This window comes from Antechinus flavipes, chromosome 2 (genome assembly GCF_016432865.1).
Source record: "Antechinus flavipes isolate AdamAnt ecotype Samford, QLD, Australia chromosome 2, AdamAnt_v2, whole genome shotgun sequence".
NCBI lineage: Eukaryota > Metazoa > Chordata > Mammalia > Dasyuromorphia > Dasyuridae > Antechinus > Antechinus flavipes.
Window position 1 is genome coordinate 31,667,089 of NC_067399.1, and position 21,590 is coordinate 31,688,678.

At 35.6% G+C, this 21,590-nt stretch overlaps 1 protein-coding gene across 1 annotated transcript in view; it reads left to right on the forward strand.

Annotated features, from left to right (window-relative positions):
- DNAH6 (dynein axonemal heavy chain 6) overlaps positions 1-21,590 on the forward strand; it is a 206,349-nt gene that overhangs the window by 92,210 nt on the left and 92,549 nt on the right. Inside the window, exons 44-52 of the mRNA XM_051974340.1 lie at positions 2,818-2,989; positions 4,148-4,294; positions 7,595-7,668; positions 8,714-8,868; positions 11,602-11,833; positions 13,479-13,631; positions 16,140-16,280; positions 17,750-17,992; positions 21,414-21,581. Of these exons, the coding sequence (XP_051830300.1) occupies positions 2,818-2,989; positions 4,148-4,294; positions 7,595-7,668; positions 8,714-8,868; positions 11,602-11,833; positions 13,479-13,631; positions 16,140-16,280; positions 17,750-17,992; positions 21,414-21,581 (1,485 nt within the window). The remainder of the gene's footprint in view (positions 1-2,817; positions 2,990-4,147; positions 4,295-7,594; positions 7,669-8,713; positions 8,869-11,601; positions 11,834-13,478; positions 13,632-16,139; positions 16,281-17,749; positions 17,993-21,413; positions 21,582-21,590) is intronic.

Consider the following 21,590-nt stretch of genomic DNA (forward strand, 5'->3'; position numbering starts at 1 on the left):
ATGTTGTGGAATATTATTGTTCTGTAAGAAATGACCAGCAGGATGATTTCAGAGAGGCCTGGAGAGTTAGTTAAGTGAAATGAGCAGAACCAGGAGATCATTGTACATGGCAACAAGGATTATACAATGATCAATTCTGATGGACATGGCTCTTTCCAAAAATGAGATAATTCATATCATTTCCAATAATCTTGTGATGAAGAGAGCCATCTCACCCAGAGAGAGGACTGTGAAAACTGAATGTGAACCACAACATAGCATTTTTCAATTTTTCTGTTGATGTTTGCTTGCATTTTGTTTTCTTTCTCAGTTTTTTCTTCTTAATCTGATTTTCCTTGTGCAGCAATATAACTATAAATATGTATACATTTAGTGGATTCAACATATATTTTAACATTTAACATGTATTGGACTATCTGCCATCTAAAGGAGGGAATGTGGGGAAGGAGGAGATAATTTGGAACAGAAGGCTTTGCAAGGGTGAATGTTGAAAAATTACCCTTACATATGTTTTGTAAATAAGAAGCTTTAAAAAAATTTAAAAAAAAACAAATTCTTTCTCTTCCTCCCTTGCCACCATCCTTCATTGATAAGGCAAGCAATTTAATACAGATTTTACATGTGTAGTCTTGCAAAACATTTTCATAATATTGTTAAAGAAAGCATAGGTTTTCCACCCAAAAAAAAATTAAGAAAAAGAAAGTTTAAAAAGTAAGCTTTAATCCGTATCCAGACACCATCAATTCTTTCTCTGGATAATGGGTTTCTGGTAGAGTCCTGAAGCTATCTTTCTTCAGAGTTTGTCCTGATTTGTCCTAAACTCCTTGTGCAGACACTGCTGCTCTTACAGAGTCTCTGCTAGAATGCCAATGAGAAATCCCCAGCCTCTGATGTTTTGAGGTCCACTAGGCCATTCTCTGGTTAAGGTGGGAGAGGGAAAGATCTCTTCCTTTTTCAAATGATTCCCTGACAGCTGCTCATTTGGTTCTGTTCTCCCTTGGATCATCATTGGAATGCTTGCATTCTAAACTAACATTATATAATTATACATAACTATATAATTATAATATATTATATAACTGTACAATCATTACATGCAACCATATAAGTAGCTTATTATATAAGATCCATGGGTCATGAACACATTTCTTCAGCAAATCTCAACACATATTATTCAATGACTAGAAGCATTTTACTCTTCCCTTATTTGATTAACTAGATTTTTGGTCCTTACTTAAATGCTTTTAACTGATTCATTAATTCAGTCAGATAGTAGGCCATACTTCTAATTGACTAATTCAGTTAAAAGGTTCAGAGCTTCTGATTATTGGAGGAAGATTATAGAACTACCCATTTAACACAGAAATAAAGCCACAGAGGTAAAGATGTTGTGCAAGATCATACCGCTTATGGAACTAAAGCCAAAGAATTCTTCCCTGCCCAATGTACACTGCCCCCTTTTTTTTAATACAAGGCCGGGTCTTCTCTCTCACTAGGTGGAACCAAAAGGGAACACTTGGGGTGTTCAGGAATTTATTGGTTAATATGTTGTTAAGTGTCTGCTTTGTATAGACTACTATACTAAACTCTGTGAGGGACACACAAAATCTAGAGAATACCAAAAGTCTTGGTGCAGCTTAAAGCTTTTAAAAGCTTGTACCAGGCTGAAACCCATGAGCCAAATGTTAAATTTTCACTGTGAAAATTTACGCTTTAGAAATGGGCAAATGCTACAAATCAAGGCTTGATTTATTGACTGGTTGATTATCTAGAAAGAAGAAAATGATAGTAAAAATATTAATAAAGCTCATTAGACATTTAGATGTGTCTTATTAGACATTTTTTCAGAGTTGATGGTTAAATATTTATGAGCACATCCCTGAAGTTAGGGTATGAATACTGAAATAAAGTGAAATAAAGTGCCCAATCCAAAATTCAAAGAAGAGTACTAAAATAACTGAATATCTTAACCTTTTGAATTCATTGTTATTCTTCTTTATATAGAGACACCAAGTAGTTAAGGCTAATTAGGAGCTAAGATCTTCCTGAGACAAAAGACATGTCCATCACTTAAAATAAATTTCTAAAAGTGCAAGTACTCCCACCTAAACACATACAATATATAGTTTGAACAAAAGCTTCAGAACTCCAAAAGGAAAAAATAAACCTTTATTTCCAACTTAGCAAGATGATACAAATTAGGCTTCTGGAGTCAATACCAAGAAGATAGGAAAGGTAGAAATTTTGTCAAGAAATGTCTAAAAACTTTGAAGCTTTTTTACACTTAGAGTTCAGGCCACAAATATATGATAGGATCTGATATGAAGTGGCCCAGCTGAGACCAACATAAGCATTAGGGTCATTTTTTTTTAAAGATTCACTCATTTAGAGTTCAAAGCTAAGACTTAAATAACTTTATCCCTTACTTATTGCCTGGTTCAGATGTGAAGAAGAAAGATAATGCAAATTTCTAAAAATGATGTTTTAATGGAGAGAAAAGACTATTTGCTTACTTTTGATTCTGGTTTAGATGTCTGTGTAAAGAGATTAAAATTAAAAGCACAGTAAGTTAATTATTGGAAAGAAAATCCACAGTTGTTGAATCATAGTTAAAAAAAAACTAAGAAAAAGGATGATTTTACAAAAGCTCTTGAGAAGCTCTCTGATATGGAAAGGTGATTTTTATATGCCTTTTATTCTTTTTATCACAGCTTGAATTTCCTTTTGGTATTTAGAGGGAAATTAAGTTTTGCCTCGTGAGCAATTAAGTAACAAATCACTTTTCTTTCTTCGGTTTTTCATTGTTTCTGATTTTAGGCAATCTTAAATGGTTTCTTATATGACTTTGCTCCACCTGTAAGACAATGTGCATCCAGTATTGTAGAGGCTGCTGTTGAAATTTATAATAGGATGAGCATTGATCTCCTCCCAACACCTGCAAAATCCCATTATGTGTTTAATTTGCGAGATTTATCCAAATGTGTTCAAGGTAACGTATCCTTACCTTCTGGGACAGTCTTCTCATTTCATTTCCATTTGGTTCTCAGATTGCTACATGGTAAAAACCAGGTGAGTTTGAAAGTGCACATCTGTATGGTAATATTCTTTTACCCTAAAAGGTTCTAGAGCAGAGATTCTTAACCTGGAGGCTGTGGGGTGTTTTAATTAAATTTTGATATTTTTAAAATTTAAATTTTTAATTATCAGATTAAAATTATTGTTATTCATTTGTTCTTAGTCATGTTCAACTCTTTATGACCCCATTTGGGATTTTTTTGACAGAGATACTGGAATAGTTTGCCATTCCCTTTTCTAATTCCAGATAAGGAAACTGAGGCAAACATGATTGAGTGATTTGACCATGCTAACATAGTTTATAAGTGTCTATGCCAAATTTGAATTCAGGAAGATGAATTTTCCCAGCTGCCCCAAGTTTTAGTTCAATAATTTTAAAAATTATTTTTAATAATATCAAACTGACATATTTGATAATTCAATATAATTCATTTTCCTTTCTAATGCCATTTCCTTTCATTTAAGCTCTTACAAATATTTTTCTAAAAGTCCAGATTGCCAAACAAGATGGGTCCAGGACATAGACACATACCCACACACCAGTTTAAGCACCTCTAGTAAAATGATTAAATTTTGGTAATTTGGAATGGTAAAATGGTTATGGTGATATCCTACCTATCCATGGCATAAGATTTTTTAATAGTGCTCTTTGCAAAATAGTCCTGTACAGTGAATAGTAGGGATATTAAAGACATTTTAAAGATGAGAAATGTGAGACTTATGGAAATGGGTTTCTTAAGGTCACATAGTAAATATCCATGGCAGCTCTAACTGTAATTTCAGCACTCTCCACTGCACCATCTTGCCTTGTCTCTCTGCTGCCTAATCGAGTTCCCTTGCCTATCTCTTCCCATATCAACTTTATCTCTTTGGAAGCCTCCTCCTGGTGGCCTTGAAGTCCAATGTAATTCAGTAAACTTCAGATGCACAGAATAAAAAAGTTATAGGTAGGAGGAGGGAGAGAATCTGAAACTGAAAAAAGGCTCTGTGCTTTAAATAAATAAATGTAATTAAAACTTTATAATGACAAATGTCATTTTTTATTTTTTTTTATTTTTTAATTTTTTATTAGGCATTCTGCAATGTGATTCATCAATAGTCAGAGAGGAAATGCAGATATTTAGACTATTTTGCCATGAGTGTCAAAGAGTTTTCCATGACCGTCTGATCAACAGTGAAGATAAGCAATACTTCCACACCATGTTATCCGAAATGGCCGGTGAGGTTATGCTTTTGTTTTATTAATATTTTCATGAGATGAGGCAGAGGGATTTTTTTCCTATTGATGCAGATTATCCTTAGAACATATTATAAAATGCAAAAGCAATGGGAAGAGTCCATTGATAGAAGCCTAGATCCTTTCTTCTCTTCTCCTTCTTTGAGGTTCATGTAATTTACATGATTCACTAATTCACTAATGCAAATCCTGGTAACTCTTTTCTACAGACCTGCAGAGAATGGTTCTCTTCCTTCCTCCATAAATGGAGTACATGGCTCACAGTCTTTCTCTCCTCTCCAACTTTCACCATCATACTAGGGGACTTCACCTTACATACTGATACTGCATCAAATGTCCTCACCTCCTAGTTTCTCAACATTTTGTGGTTGTTCAGTTAAGCTCTTAAAAACATTTTTCTAAAAGTCCAGATTGCCAAAGAGGATGGGGTCCAGGACATACACACATAAACACACACACACACACACACCAGTTTAAGCACCTCTAGTAAAATGATTAAATTTTAGTAATTTGGAATGGTAAAATGATTATGGTGATATCTTACCTATCCATGGCATAAGATTTATGCCCACTCTTTGTATCCAACTCTATTTGGGGTTTTCTTGACAAAAATGCTGGAATGGCTTGTCATTATCTTCTCCAGTTCATTTAACCTGATGGGGAAATTGAGGCAAACAGGGTTAAGTGACTTGCCTAGGGTCACACAGCTGGAAAGTATCTAACACTGGATTTGAATTCAGGTATTCTTGACATCAGGCCCGACTCTATCCACTGTACCATCTTCTGCCCATATCTCAACTTATTAATTTCTTATGACTTATTCCACTTCATAGACACACAGATAAAAATAACCTTGATTGTGTTATCATCCATAAATGCACCTCCCTCCTTCCCTTTTCCTCCCTTCCTCCCCTTCCCTCTCTTGCTCCCCTTCTTTCTCTCTCTCTCTCTTTTTCTCTCTCTCTCCCTTTCTCTTTCCCTTTCTTTTACCCTCCCTCTCTCCCTCTCCCTTTCACTCTTCCTCTCTCCTCCCTTTCTCCCTCCCTCTCTTCTTCCCTCCCTCTTGTCTGCCCCCTTTCTGTCTCTCTCTCTGTCTCTCTCTGCTTCTTTCTCTTTCTCTTTCCTCTTCTCTTCCCCTCTCCTTCTTTCTGTCTGTCTTTCTCCCTCTCCCTTTCCTTCTCCCTCCTTCCTTTGCTAGATCCTCACCTCCCTGCTTCATACCTACCCCATTCCTCCTTTCAATCCCCCACCTTCACAACCCAGATGCCATCTTCAACTTGTCACCATAGCCCTCACTCCCAGAGCCAATCTGTTGGTTTCATTTTTGTGCATTTTTTAGTTATACCCTCTTGTCTTCCCTGACTCTGCTGCCCCTCTGGTGCAGACTTTTATCACCTCATGCCTCATTTTCCATTTCTTTGCCACCACAAAAAGAGATACTGCAAACATTTTTGCACATGTGGGTCCTTTTCCCTCCTTTATGATTTCCTTGGAATACAGACTCAGTAGTGACAATGCTGGGTCAAAGGGTGTGCACAGTTTCATAGCCCTTTGGGCTCTCCAGAATGGTTGGATCATTTCACCCTGCATCAACAATGCCTCTAACATTTATCATTGTCATTTTTATTATTTTAGTTCAGCCTAACCATGAGCAATTGACATGTTTCCATTTGTTTAGATCTGACTTTATTTGTGTGAGAAGTGTTTTAATTATATTCATATAGTTCTTGGGTTTGTGATGACAGGTAAATGTCCAAATATTTTATCTTGTCTACAATTATTTTAAATGGAATTTCTCTACTGCTGCTGAATTTTGTCAGCAGTATATAGAAATGCTGATGATTTGTGTGGGTTTATTTTATATCCTGCAACTTTGCTAAAGCTATCAATTGTTTCAAATAGGTTTTGGGTGATTTTCTAGGATTCCTTAAATATATCATATGAAAAGAGTGAGAGTTTTGTCTCCTCATTGCCTATTCTAATTCCTTTAATTTCTTTTTCATATCTCATCGCTACAGCCAACATTTCTAGTACAATGTTGAATAATAGAGGTGATAATGGGTATCCTTGTTTCACCCTTGATCTTATTGGGAATGCTTCTCTCCATTACAAATAATGGTTTCTGATGGTTCTAACTTAAATAGATGCTGCTTATTATTTTAAGGAAAACTTCCTTTATCCCTATGCTTTCTAATGTTTTTTAATAAGAATAGGTGCTGTACTTTGGCAAAATCTTTTTCTGCATCTATTGAGATTATCATATGATTTCTGATGGTTTTGTTATTGATATGGTTGACTATGGTTCCCATTCTCTCATAACTTTATTAACCTTTTATTAACTGTAACTTTAACCTCTGTTTCTTCCTATTTCTCCTTTCTATAGTTTCTTTATAATGGTGTCTGTCGTGCTGTCCCTTCCCTGCCTTCCCCCTCGAGGACAGGAACTATCTTTTGCCTTTCCATCTCCAGTACCCAGCATATAATAAATGCTTAATAAATGTTTATTGACTCTGACTTTCCCTGTTAAACCCTTGCAGTTTTATTAGGGAAATATATTTAATTGATCTCTAAGAACTGACAATTCATCTTTTGACTTGAATTCTTTCATCCTTGTAACAATCAATGGAGTATCAGAGAAGGGGCAGCAGAGACTTTGGCATTTAGAGCACTTGCTTCATTTACCAAAGGATAGCATTTATATCATGTTATTAAGGTTTCAAAACATTTTACAAACTTTATTTAGCTTAATCCTTACAACAATCCTGAGAAATAGATGCTGTTATTATCTTCATTTTACAGATGAGTATATTGAGGCAAACAGGGTTGCCCAGAGTCACACAGTTAGTAAGTATCTGAGGTCATATTTGAACTCAGGTCCTCCTAATTCCAGGGCTTGCGCACTACCCACTGTGTACCTACTATTATTCTATTAGCCTTGGAGTCTAGCATATCATGCTCCAATAGTATCAATCTTTGGGAGTTTGTTCAGAAGAACTTTTTTGAAGACCAAATTAAACACAGAATCATGGAGGGCCTTCTTCAGGTATATGTTAAAGTGGATGGCCTCTGAGGTCCCTTTCCCACTAGAATACCGTTATCTATGCTAACTTAAACTGGTCCAATATATTTCTCTTTGCACATGTTTTTTTTTTTCTCCTCATCACTAATGCTATTAACTAAAGTGCTAAATTTGTTGATATCATTTTATCTGATTTAGTCATTTAGTAATATGTGTAACAATATTTTGTATAACTAAATTGTCTGTTTTTGAATGTTTTACAGGCAAGCATTTTGCCATTCCAATTGATCAAGACCATTTTATCAATAAACCAGTCATATTTGGAGATTTTATAAAGGCAAGTATGTGACACTGACATCACTGAGGTCTGCAGACTTACAAAAATGTATTTTCTGCTTTTTGGGTATGATTTTCTCCTCAATTTCAAAAATGAAGCTTTTAGGATTGAAAGCAAAATATCTTAAATTTAGCTTCCCCCTAGGATTTCTCTCATCATTTTGTTTGAAACATCTCCATATTTGTAGCATTTTCTAATTTGTATGAGAGCTTTTGTGCAAATGTTTTCTGTCCCATTAGAATACTGTCTTATGAATAAAATTTATCATTCATTTTTGTAGCTAGCTTCAAATGCAATGCTCTATGTTTAATAAAAGTTTGTTACAACATGAGCACTTAAGTCCCAAGTCTTTATGCTATAATACTATGAAAATTATTTAACAAAGACAGATAATTAAATGGCTATCTGTGTGTGGGTGTGTGGGTGTGTATGAGAGAGAGAGAGAGAGAGAGAGAGAGAGAGAGAGAGAGAGTTAGATGGCACAGTCCATAGAATAACAGACCTGAAGTCAGGAAAACTCATCTTCCTCAGTTCAAATTTAGCCTCAGACATTTAATAGCTGTGAGATCCTGGGCAAGTCATTTAATTCTCTTTGCTTCCATTTTCTCATTTGTAAAATGGGCTAGAAAAGGAAATGGCAAAGCAGTCCATTATCTCTGTCAAAAAGATTCTAAATGGAGTCACAAAGAGCTGGACATACTAAAAACAATCCAACAACCACCAATATATTTATGTATGTATCTGTAAATCCAGCACTTGGGACAGTACTCTGCATTTAGTAGACACTCCATAAATGCTTTTTTCCCCATTCATTTGCACCATTATATTGTGAGCTCTTTGAGGGCTTTTTTGTATCCCTAGCTAGTGCCTGGAAGGTACAAGACACGTATGTAAGTATGTGTGTACATGGGCTTGCATGTGTGTATATATGTGTGTATTATGTCACTGCTTCTTTTTAAACTCTTCCCATTCCACACCTGTACATACGTGTTTTTGCACGCTTATTTGTATTATTGATTCTTCTTTCTCAATTCTTCGGCCACAGATTGGTGTTGAAAAAGCCGATCGCCTCTATGAAGACCTGTTCGATATGCGTAAGATAGCTTCAGTTTTACAAGATTACCTTGATGATTACAACATAATGACTTCTAAAGAAGTAAAATTGGTGTTCTTCCAGGATGCCATCGAGCACGTGTCAAGGTACCGGAAGGCTCCATTGTGCTAGCTTAGAGCCAAGAGACCTGGATTGGAATCTAGCTGCTGTACCCCCCAGTGACAGGGATCTCACTGCCCTACAAGACGATCCGTTCCCTTGTCTACCCCTCCGAACCAGAATCTTCCCCCCTAGAATTTCCACTCCCTGGCCACAATTCTTCCTTCTAGGATTTTGAGCAATAATTCTAGCCTCTCTTTCATCTAATACTCTTTCAGAAAATGAATTATTTCCCTTGAGTGTTCCTCATGTGACAGGGTCATTTTTTCTTGGTGAGGTCCAGTTTATTTGGGCCTTCCTTGCGATGTCCATTTCCTCTTAAATTCTTTCCATCCAGTAGCACATCTTGGAGGTCAAAAAATGACCAAAATCTGGTGTGGAGAGACTGATAATGGTAAGAAACGGGCCAATGTGCCTCTGATGCCCCTTGTCCCCGTGAATCAGAGGCAGAAGAGAGAATGACCAGTATTGGAGAGATTGGCAACATATAATGCCCTCTCTATAGTGTCTTCTGGGCAAAGCCAGGTTCTACTTTCTGCTATTTTATTTAGTGTAAAGAACATTTAGATAGACCAGAATGTAGAAATTGCTAACTATTTTTTCACTCCATTCCATGCATTCATCCTAAAGTATAATGGTTAGGGCACAGAACATGGGATCAAGATTTACATTCAAATTTTATTTTGGAAACCTACCAGCTATGTGAATCTCAATGTGTCTCCATTTCCTCATCAATGAAAAATGAATGAACATTTAAGTACCTACTATGTGCAAAACACTGAACTCAAACTCCAAAGTCTTTTTAGCCCAAAATCCATGATATATGAAGATTTTCCTAGTGCCTTATATCCATTGTTTCATTTGAGGCCCATCAGAACTCTGTGAGGAAGGTACTAAATATATGATTTGGGATAGGGACAAGAACTGGATCTGGGATTTAATTAGTATTGGAAATTCTGGGCTTTAAAAGATGTCTAGCACACTTTGAGGCTAAATGATTTGTGTAAGAGGTGAGGTTTGAACCCAGGTTATCTGCACTAAGGCCATCTCTCTATCCACTGCCCTCGATGTCTATTCCCCATTTTACAGATGAGGAAATTGAGGCTACCCCACAAACTTTTCTACTTAAACTTATCCTTGAATCTCTTACATGCAAGACATAATTGATTATGGTGTACAGTATATTTTCATTATTCTTTAGGTCACGCACAATTGTGTTTCTTCTGGAAATCATAGCATTCTATGATTCCCAGCTATCAGTGATAGTATATTGGTATTACTTCACCACTTACCCTTTTGTAGGGGTTGTAGATTGAATATGGTACATTGCACATATTTTCAGACATTCCTAGACTATTGATAAGTTTTTATTATTTTTCTCCTTTTTGTTTTTGATGTTTTTTGTTAGATGGGGTATTGCTATAGGTATTTGTTTTATAGGGTAAAATATTATTTGTTATATGGGTAGCTCTCTGAGAGGAAAAAGGGAAAGAACTGAAGGAAATGTTAATGATATAAAAAAACAAAAAAGAACATCAATAAATATTTTTAAACTTTTTTAAAAGAATATTGATGTTTTAAAAAATAATGAACTTTTGTTTTGCTGAGGCAATTGAGGTGAAGTGACTTGCCCAGGGCCCCACAGCCAGGAAGTGTTAAGTGACTGAGTACAGATTTGAACTCAGGTCCTCCGGACTTCAGGGCTGGTGCTCTATCCACTGCACCACCTAACTTCCCCAAAATAATGAACTTTCATGACAGAAAGGAACTTTGGATCATGGAAAGGACTGTGTAGTTTCCTAAATGTGATCTAAGATAATATTTTTCTCTTATTCAGTTCACGTCCAACCTCATTTTATAGAAGGGGCAGGTGGTGAAAAGCCCATTTGGACATTGTCAGGACTGAACATAGAGATTTGGGAGATGTTGGCATAGAGCTGGTAGTTGATAAAACGTAGAGAAAAAGAATAGGACTGAATTTTGAGGGAAATCATCCTTTAGAAGTTAGGAGACCAAATCCAGCCTTAAATATTTACTTGCTGTATGACCCTGGACAAGTCACTTAAGCCTGTTTGCCTCAGTTTCACATCTGTAAAATGACTTGGAGAAGGAAATAGTAAATCCCTCAAGTGTCCTTGCCAAAAAAAAAGAAAACACCCCAAATGGGGTCACAAGATCAGACATGAATGAAAATGAATAAACCAGAAGAAGAAAAAGCATCTTTTATATAAAAGGAAAACAGCCAGTATATATTAGAGAGAAGACAAAGATTCTTGCAGTATCTGAGATTAGTGAGAAATCCATCAGCAGGGACTAAGAAACTAGATGCTGAACTCCATGAGAATGGACCTAAAAAGATACGGGCTCCAGAAATGAGAAGGGCATTGAGGTACCTATGCAGGAAGGGCAGACCAGGAGCAACAAGGAAACCCAGGAATGAGACCTGAAGGAGGAAGAAATAGGAAAGGCATCAGGCCATGAGTCAGAAGTCCTGCCTTCTGCTCCCGACTTCCTGGCTAAACTCATTACTTCATGGCTAAAGTCAGGGGTCACCCCAGGCAGGCTCTGAAGTCCCCTCTAGGCCGGACATTCTGCAGATAATCAGAGCTCCATCGTTCCAGCAAAATTCCCTCTGGGGATGTTCGTGCCCAAGCCTCAGAGCCCATGGTTTGTGGTCCTAAAGGTGGAAATAATCACACATAGTCCTTCTCTTTGTGCAGGATTGCTCGGATGATTCGCCAGGAAAGGGGAAACTCTCTGCTCGTCGGAGTCGGCGGGACAGGGAAACAGTCTCTGACCAGGCTGGCCTCTCACATCTGCGGCTATAAGTGTTTTCAGATTGAGCTCAGTCGGGGCTATAACTACGAGAGTTTTCATGATGATCTGAGGAAGCTTTATAAAATGGCAGGTGTGGAAGACAAAGACATGGTTTTCCTTTTCACCGATACCCAGGTGTGTTTAAACAGCTTAAATAATAGTCACTGGGAATGTCGATTAATATATTATTTATTATATTATACTATTCTGGATAAGAGAGGCTGCTGTGGTAGAGTGGCTAGAGCACTGGCTTCCAAACCAAGCGCACTGGGATTCCAAGCCTACCTCTGACATTAGCTCTGCTTCCAGGACTATCTCTGGGCCTCCTGATCTATACTGGACCCAGATGGTTCTGGAGGGAAAATGAACTGGTGATTTTGCACAACCTTCTCTCGCTGAAATCCACTTGCATATCATGGCAAAACCTCCTTGATACATTGATCACCTTCTAGAACAAAGACAAAAACCTAGGCTACCTATGTGAGCCTGAACAAATCACTTAACATCTCAGGGTTCCATGAGTCATTTTTAGAGAAGGAGCTGACCTGGAATTGGGAAAAGTTCTTTGTCCACTGTACCAATGAAATGCAAATCTAGACCTTCTACTTTGAGCACAGATAGCTCAAAATCATTTCTTTGTGGAGAAGTATTTTACATAGTGGTAAATAATGAGAGCCAGCATTTTTATAATACTTTAAAGAGTTTGCAAAATATTTTACAAATATCTGCACAATCACTATAGAGACTATTATTATCCATTTTTTGCAGGTAAGAAAACTGAGGCAAAAAGTGGTCAGTGGCTTGTTTAAGCTCACATAGCTAATAAGAGGCTAAGACTGAAACTGAATTCACTAGGTCTAGCACTTTATCCATTGCCCCCTACTGTAAATGATTTTTGATAATAATTTGACATTATTTTGATCAGTTGTATTATCCTCTTGAGTGTAATGTAATGAGAGATGGGGAGTCCATGAGAGTTGGACATTACAATTATTTTCAGATTTTTGTCAATATATTGGGTTTTTTTCTCTTCCTCTTTTTTCTTGTTTCTTTTTTTTTTAATTCTTAATTATATGGGAGGGATCTCTGGAAAAGGAAAGGGAGAGATACCAGAGGGAATTAAGGTGACATAAAAATAAAAATTTAAAAATAGATTTTTTAAAAATAGAAAGTCAATATAGTGGATTCCAGTCCTCAATTGAGAAGCTGAGCAAGGAGCTAACAATCCTATGTAGAGAAAACTACCAGGGATAGGAAAGACAGAGATCATAATTGCCATGTCTATTTCCATATCTGGTTTTTGATTCCTATTTATCCTTTAAAGCTTAACTTATGCTACCTTCTCCTGGATGCCTTCCCTGATTCCCTTCAATCAGAAAAGGACTTTACTCCACAACTCTCCCATAGTATTTTGCTAGTAGAAAGTCCAGAGAATCTACAAATTAGAAGATCTAGAGAGATTGAATGCCAATTTTGACTTTTCTGAGCCTCAGTTTCTCCAGCTGTAAAATAGGGTTAATAATGGCTGTTAGTTTGGGAGGGAAGTTCTTTGACAAAACCATTGTGCTAGGAAAGTATGAGCTGTTATTGATATCATATTTTATTTTTTATCACAGTTATATCTACTACTAGACTATAAGTTCCCTAAGGGCAGGAGTTCTATCTTGCTTGTGTTTGCCTTTTCCACAGTTAGAAATGTGTGATGATGGGTTAGTAGCTGGTGGTCATGGATGCAAAGTTAGGTGTTAATCTCATAATTCTCAACCATTCTATCCCATAGATTGTTGTGGAAGAGTTCCTGGAAGACATTAACAATATTCTGAACTCAGGGGAAGTACCAAATCTATTTGAAAAAGATGAGTTGGAATATGTCATGGCAGCCACAAGGCCAAAAGCGAAAGAAGCAGGAATTGTAGAGGGCAACAGAGATGAGGTAAGAAAAGCAATGATAATGATGATGGTGGTGGTGCAAATTTATCTTTGCATAGCCGAGTAAGGTTTGCAAAGCATTTTCCCTAGGTTGTCTCATTTGCTGTTATTGTCTGGTAGTCCAAATCTCCATGATCCCATTTGGGGTTTTCTTGGCAAAAATACTGGACTGGTTTGCCATTTCCTTCTTGAGCTTATTAGGAGGTGCTTAATAAATGCTTATTCCCTTCCCCTCCTACCTGTTTTGTTAGCCACTAAAATTTTCACATTTTCTTCAGCCTTTCTTCATATGATATCACGATCGTCCTCTTCCAAACACTCCTGTGTTTGTCCAAGTCTTGCCCCATGACAGATACAATACTTCTGATGTGTTTTATCTTGGACAGAGTTCATGGAGTGTCATTTACCTTCTTCTCAACTCTTATTTCTCTCCTGATGACATATTCTAGGTCAGATTTTTTTTTGTCTTGACTCATTAAAGCTCACTTTTCACTCAAACCATTATCTAGCTAGACCTCCCCCATCCTAGATTCATGCAGTTAGTTTTTGGAACTCAAATGTAAGACATTGCATTTGTCCCCATTAAGTCGAATCTAATTAAATTCAGCACACTGTTCTAACCCAGTGAGAGCTTTGTACCCTGACTCTGAAGTTCAATGTGTTAAGTAACCCTCCTTACTTTAAACCATCTGCAAATTGCATAGCATGTCAAAATAGCAAATGTGAGAAACATAATGGGTTTTGTTTCTAAATAAAAGCCCAGATTTTGATTATGACTCTTTCTTCATGTATGCCAGCGAAATACCCGAAGCTACTTGTTAGCCAATTAGTATGAGCATTCCAAATAATTTATGTGATAGTAATGTAAAGTTATGCATATATCTAATGATTTTTAAATATTGATTCTGAAAACCCTAGAGAAGCTAGGAGTACCATAATGCACAGAGTAAAAGGCCTGGAGTCTGGAAATCTCATGTTCCCGAGTTCAAATCTGGACTCAGACACGTACTGGTTGTGTGACCCTCGGCAGGTCAGGGTTTGCTTCAGTTTCCCCGTCTGTAACATGAGCTGGAGAAGGAAATGGCAAATCCCTCTACAATCTTTGCCAAGAAACCCCCAAATGGGGTCACAAAAAGTTGGACACAAGTGAAAAATTACAACGAAATCTTTAATTTGTCCGAGGCCATCAAAACAATGCCAGATTTTCTGTACAAATTGCCCCAGGTCATACCTGGTAATAGCCAGATTAATAAAGACCTGTCCTAGAAAAAAGAAACCAAAGAAAAATTTCTCATTATGAGAGAAAGAACTAACCCCTGCAGATCTTCCTCAAATAAAGTAAAAGAAGAATTTTTAAGATTCTAATAATTATATTTCATTTAATAACTGATTTCATTCAATAATTAATTGATTTCCTTTTCCTGGAATATTTCTTTTACAAATATATTTTATTCTATACATTTAAAAACAATAGTATGAGAAGGAGTCTGCAGGTTTCACTAGACTGTCTAGGGGGTCCATGAACCCCTCCCTCCTAGTTCAGTCTCTCTCAGAATCCCCAAGATTCAAAAACTCAGATCTTTGTATTTTCTCATGCACACATTTTTGTCCTAAAATATTGTGGATAAAAAGCAAATAGCTTAATTAACGAATCATGAAGAGCAGAGAAGCAGTGTCCCATGGGAAGAAAATAGATGAGAAAGTCTTCTTAGAGCACATGATGCCTGAGGAAAGAAGCCAGAGCAAGCTGCCTGGTACAAGTGATGGCCCTAGTTGAAGAGTCAAAAAAAAAAAAAAAAAATTGAAGAAAAATCATTCTAGAAAGATACCAAACAGCAGGAAGAATTTAGTCAAGTCAAGAATCGATTTTATGTTGACTATATAGATTTAATTTTAAAAGAAGTTATAATTATAATATAATAAGTTGTAATAACCTTGAAGTTGGGTAAAGGCATTCAGGGGCTACATCATTTTAAAGGAACCATTCCTTATTTTCATTTTAATTTCCTGTGTTTTTCTTATTCTTCTATGAAGTCTTCCCTGGTTACCAAAGATTCATGCTCTCCCATTCCTCAAATGACCTATTATTCACTTGTGTATAAGTTGTAGACCCCCATTAGAATATAAACTCCTTGGGGGCAGGAACCATTTGTTTTGTTTTGTTTTATGTCCTCAGAGAATAGGGCCACATGGTAAGCAGTTAATAAAATATATAGCAAGAGATCTGCGTTCAAATATCTACTTATAACACTCACTAGCTATTGGGCAAATAACTTGAACATGAAAATACTGATACCTGCAGAGTTGTTGATGTGCTTATGAACGAATGTGTGTAAAATACAAGAGATCTAGGCCACCACATGTCTCATTTATTTTCCATCTTTTCCTTCCATGACACTCAATTTTTCTATGTAATGCTGGAAAAATCATTAGCATGCAGCCCCTGGACATATTGACCACTGGCCCTTTCCTTGACAGATATAATTGTTACGATTCTAATTTTCTTTATCAGGTGTTTCAGTTTTTTATTAATCGAGTTCGCCAGAAGCTGCATATCGTGCTATGTATGAGCCCTGTTGGGGAAGCTTTCCGCTCTCGATGTCGGATGTTTCCATCCCTTGTGAACTGTTGCACAATTGACTGGTTTGTACAGGTTAGTAAAGCTTCCCATGGAATATTATGGAGAATTGTTTTTTTGGCTGAGGCAACTGGGGTTAAATGACTTGTCCAGGGTCATACGGCTAGGAGGTCAGGTTTGAACTCAGATCCTCCTGATTTCAGGGCTAGTGCTCTATCCACTGTGCCACCCAGCTGCCCGAATTTAGATTGTTTTTAACAGAAATCCCCAGATATTGTATTGCATGAGATTTGACTGTCATTCATTTAATGGTTGAAAATGTTCCAATAATGAGGTCATACCTGGGAATAGCCAGATTAGTACAGACCTGTCCTAGAAAAAAGAAACCAAAGAGAAATTTCTCATTAAGAGAGAACTAAACCCTGCAGATCTTCCTCAAATAAAGTAAAAGAAGAATAAAAAGGAAATAAAACTCCCACAGGAAAACCAGCAAAAAGAATAAAGAAAAGACTAGGGAGAAAATGGCTTCTATTTCAATAACAAAGCAAATGGGAGAAAAGAAGGTAAGAAAACTCTTGGGGGGGGGGGGAGAAGAAGAAACAAAATACAACAAAACACATGGAACCCCAGAAAATGAGAAGTCCCTCAGGGTGCCTGAAAACCATCATAAAAGAATAAAAGAAAGAAAGAAGGAAAATTAGAATTCTTAAAGAAAACTTGGAAAGAAAGTGAAGAGTTTAATGGAGAAGCTGGAGAACATTGCAAAGATAGTCTCCAAATTTTGGAGCTAAAACAATATATATTACAGTGAAAGCAAAAGATGACAAAGACATAAAATAGGCGTCTTTCATAGATATAGATTATATGTGTTATGTGTTTATATAATATATAATAATATATTAATAGATAAAAATATAGACACATTTAAAATATTTCTCAGGTGGTTTCAAGATACAGGTAGAACTTATATGCAATGCAATCATTCTGGTATCATTTCTTTTTTTTTTTTATTTTAATTTTATTTTATTTAATAATAACTTTGTATTGACAGAATCCATGCCAGGGTAATTTTTTACAACATTACCCCTTGCACTCGCTTATGTTTCAATTTTTCCCCTCCCTCCCTCTACCCCCCCCCCAAGATGGCAAGCAGTCCTATATATGTTAAATATGTTGCAGTATATCCTAGATACAATACATATTTGCAGAACTGAACAGTTCTCCTGTTGCACAGGGAGAATTGGATTCAGAAGGTAAAAATAACTCGGGAAGAAAATCAAAAATGCAAATAGTTCACATTCGTTTCCCAGTGTTCCTTCTTTGGGTGTAGCTGTTTCTGTCCATCATTTATCCATTGAAGCTCAGGTCTCTTTGTCATAGAAATCAACTTCCATCATTCTGGTATCATTTCATGTCTTATTCTCAGAAACCTATAGAACTGAATCACTATCTTACTGAAGTATTATTACTGTCCTATTAAATTGAACATCAGTTTTGTTTATTTTTTAAACAGATTTTTGAAACTCTTCTTTTCTTCTTTACAGTGGCCCAGAGAAGCCCTTCTTTCTGTATCACAAACATTTTTCTTAAATGTTGACCTTGGAAGCTCAGAATTAAAAGAAAAGTTTTCAGTGATGTGTGTGGATATTCACATGAGTGTGACAAATATGGCTGATCGATACTATGCAGAGCTGAGACGGCGATATTATACCACACCTACTTCCTATTTGGAATTAATAAATCTTTACCTCTTAATGTTGAATGAAAAAAAGAAACAGTTGGTTTCAGTAAGTTCAGCTTTCTGAAGGGAGAGCTTTTCATTTTTGATTAAAATAATCTTGGTAGGACTTAAGCTTGTAATTAATTAATTAATCAAGCATTTATTAAGTGCTTACTATGTGTCAGATTGTTTGAAGGACTGGAAATACAAAGATAAGCAAAAAGGAAGACATTTACATTATAATTGGGGAACTTCTGTAAAAGATAAATAAAAGAAGAGGGAAAAATATTGATCTGGTGTTGAAGTCCAGAGAGTTATTTTTTTTTAAATAACTGTCCAGTTCCCAACAGTTATTTGTGATTTTTTTTAAAAAATTAACTCATTATACCACTAAAAGAAACTAAACTCCTTAGATTTCCCCATCACAACCTGACATATTTCGTTGCCCAGGTCCCAACTGGTATAGGTTTCCCACTATTGACTGGATGTGACCTCTTACATCCCAACCTTTGCTGAAGACATCTCAAAAGTCTCACTCTACCCAGACCCCTTGGATGAGCAATCATCTAGGTTGGGGCAGACCACCCAAACTGTCCTTGTTCCCCATGGTCATCAGGGCCTTGGCGTATTCCATGCTACTTTATGTTCTAGAATTTGTGTATTTCCTGGCCTTTCAATTTGCCACAGTTTGAGTATAACACAAAGCCTTCTGTATGTGTTGTATCTTCCAATTAAAATATGAATTCCCTGAATGCAAAGAATGCCTTAGTTTTCAATTTATTTCTCCAATGTCAGGCCAAAATATTTCAGTTGCTTAAAAACCATTTTGACCCAAAACCAAATGTTGTAGCTGTGATAGCAAAGGAATTAAAAATGGAGGAACAATGCAATTACCTGAGACATTAAAATTATTATTCATAAATCTAGACATTTTGGTCAAGGGAAATTATTGAACTGTGTTTGATATTGAATGTGAAAGGATAAATGAAGTTTTACTTAAAATGATAAGAAGTATCTATCTAAAACCATCAACAGACATCTGTAATGAGAACAAGTTAGAAGTCTTTCCAAGAAGAAGAACAAGGATATCCATTATCACTAATATTCTTCAATAGTGTACTAAAAATGCTAGTACTAGCAATAAGAGAAGAAAAAGAAATTGAAGAAATTAAAACAGGAAATAAGGAAACAAAAATTACATTCTTTGAAAGCCATATGATGCTATACTTAGAAAATCCTAGAGAATCAAACTAAAAATATTCTGAATAAACTGAAAAAATTGACACTTCAGCAAAGTTGCAGCATAAAATAAACCCACATAAAGCATGAGAATTTCTCAATATATTACTAACAAAGTCTAGAAAGTCAAAAAGAGATAGAAGGCGAAATTCTATTTAAAATAAATGTAGGTAATATAAAATACTTGGGAATCTACCTGCCAAGACAAACCCAGAAACTATATAAACATAATTATAAAATGCTTTTCACACAAAGCCTGATCTAAATAATCAAAGAAATGTGAATTACTCATGAATAGGTCATGCCAATATTAAAAAATGGTAATTTTACCCAAATAAATTAGCTTATTCAGTATCATACCAATCAAACTACCATAAAAGATAAAGAATACTAAAGGAATCAATAAAAACAGAAATGTGAAAGAAGGTAGTCCAGCAGTTCCAGATCTCAAAATGTATTACATACAAAGTAGTAACCATCAGAATAATCTGTTACTACCTAAGAAATAGAGGATGCATCAATGGAATAGATTATATTATACACAGAACATACAGAATTAATTATACACAGAATAATACATGATGATAAATGGACATAGTAGCCTAGTGTTTGATTAATGTAAATATTTAAGCTTTGGGGACATGAAATCACTATTTGATAAAATTACTGGGAAAAATGGAAAGTAGTTTGACAGAAATTAAGTTTAGACTAACATTTCATACCATATATCAAGACAAGGTTAGAATAGGTATATGATTAAACATAAAGAGGAGATGAAATATTCCACCTGTCAGAATTGTGGAAAGGGAAGAATTTATGACCAAACAAGAAATAGCATAATGAGATGTGAAATGGATAATTATGATTACATTAACTTGAAAAGCTTTTTGCACAAACAAAGTCAATGTAGCCAAGATTACAAGGAAAGATTCCTTGGATAAAGGCCTCATTTCTTGACTATATAAAAAACTCAGGCAATTTTATAAGAAACTTACCAGTCATTCACCACTTGATAAGTGAACCATATAAAAAATTCTCCAAATCATTATTGATTAGAGAAATGCAAATTAAAACAACTCTTGAGGTACTACCTCAGACCTTTCAGATTATAAGAAAAGAAAGTAACAAATATTGGAGGGAATGTGAGAAAATTGGGAAATTAATGCAATATTAGTGAAGTTGTGAACCTATTCAATCACTCTGGAGAATAATTTGGAACTATACCCATGGCTATATATATATAGGTATAGATATAGATCTATGTAAATATCTATCTAACTAAATAGATAGATAAATAGATATAGATATATCCTTTGACCTAGTAATACCACTGCTAAATCTGTTTCCCAGAGAGATTTTTTTTAAGGGAAAAGTACCTATATATACAAAAATACTTATGGATTTATGGTAGCTGTTTTTGTGGAGGCAAAGAATTGGAAACTGAGGGGATACTCATTAATCGGGGAATAATTGGACAAGATATAGTATATGATTGTGATGAAACAATATTATAGTGAAAGAAATGGTGAGCAGAATGCTTTCTGAAAAATCTGGGAAAACATGTATGAACTGATGCAAAGTGAAATGAGCAGAGCTAGGAGATCATTGTATGCAGTAATAGCAGTATATGAAGGTCAGCTCTTAACAATGTATTGTTCTAAGACAATTCAAAAGGGCTTATGATGAAAAAATGCTATCCATTGCCACAAAAAGAACTAATGAAATCTGAATGAGTCTGAATGCAGATTGAAACATATTTTATTTTTTTATTATAGCTTTTTATTTACTGAAACATATTTAAATTTTTTTCTTTATTTTTCTTGTTTTGTTCATTCTGTGTTTTCTTTCATAACATGGCTAATGTGGACATTTTTTTTTGCTTGACTACATATGTATGCTCTCTATTAAATTGCTTATGTCCCAGGGAATGATGAAAGGAGAGAGGAAGGGAGAGGACTTGGAAATTTTTTTTAATGTTTAAAATTAATTTTACATGTAATTGGAAAAAATAAAACTTTAAAAAAGAATGTGATAGAATTCTGTAGAGTATCTCTAGTTCATCTGATAATTGCTTAATTTTTTTTCATTTAGAATTGATGTTAATGTATTTTGCTTGGGACTGTTATTGACCAAGAATGTTTATATCTAAAATAATTCTAGGATAATTAATGGGAAAAGTATCCTCTGATGGGCACATTTATCAAAATGATACATAGAATCAATCAGTACATATTTGCATTCTTATCTAGGCTCGAGATCGAGTGAAAAATGGTTTAACAAAGCTATTAGAGACAAACGTGCTCGTGGACAAAATGAAATTAGATCTTTCAGCTTTAGAACCAATTCTTAAAGAAAAATCAGTGCAGGTTGAAGCTTTGATGGAAAAATTGTCTGTGGACCAGGAACAAGCAGATCAGGTACCCAAA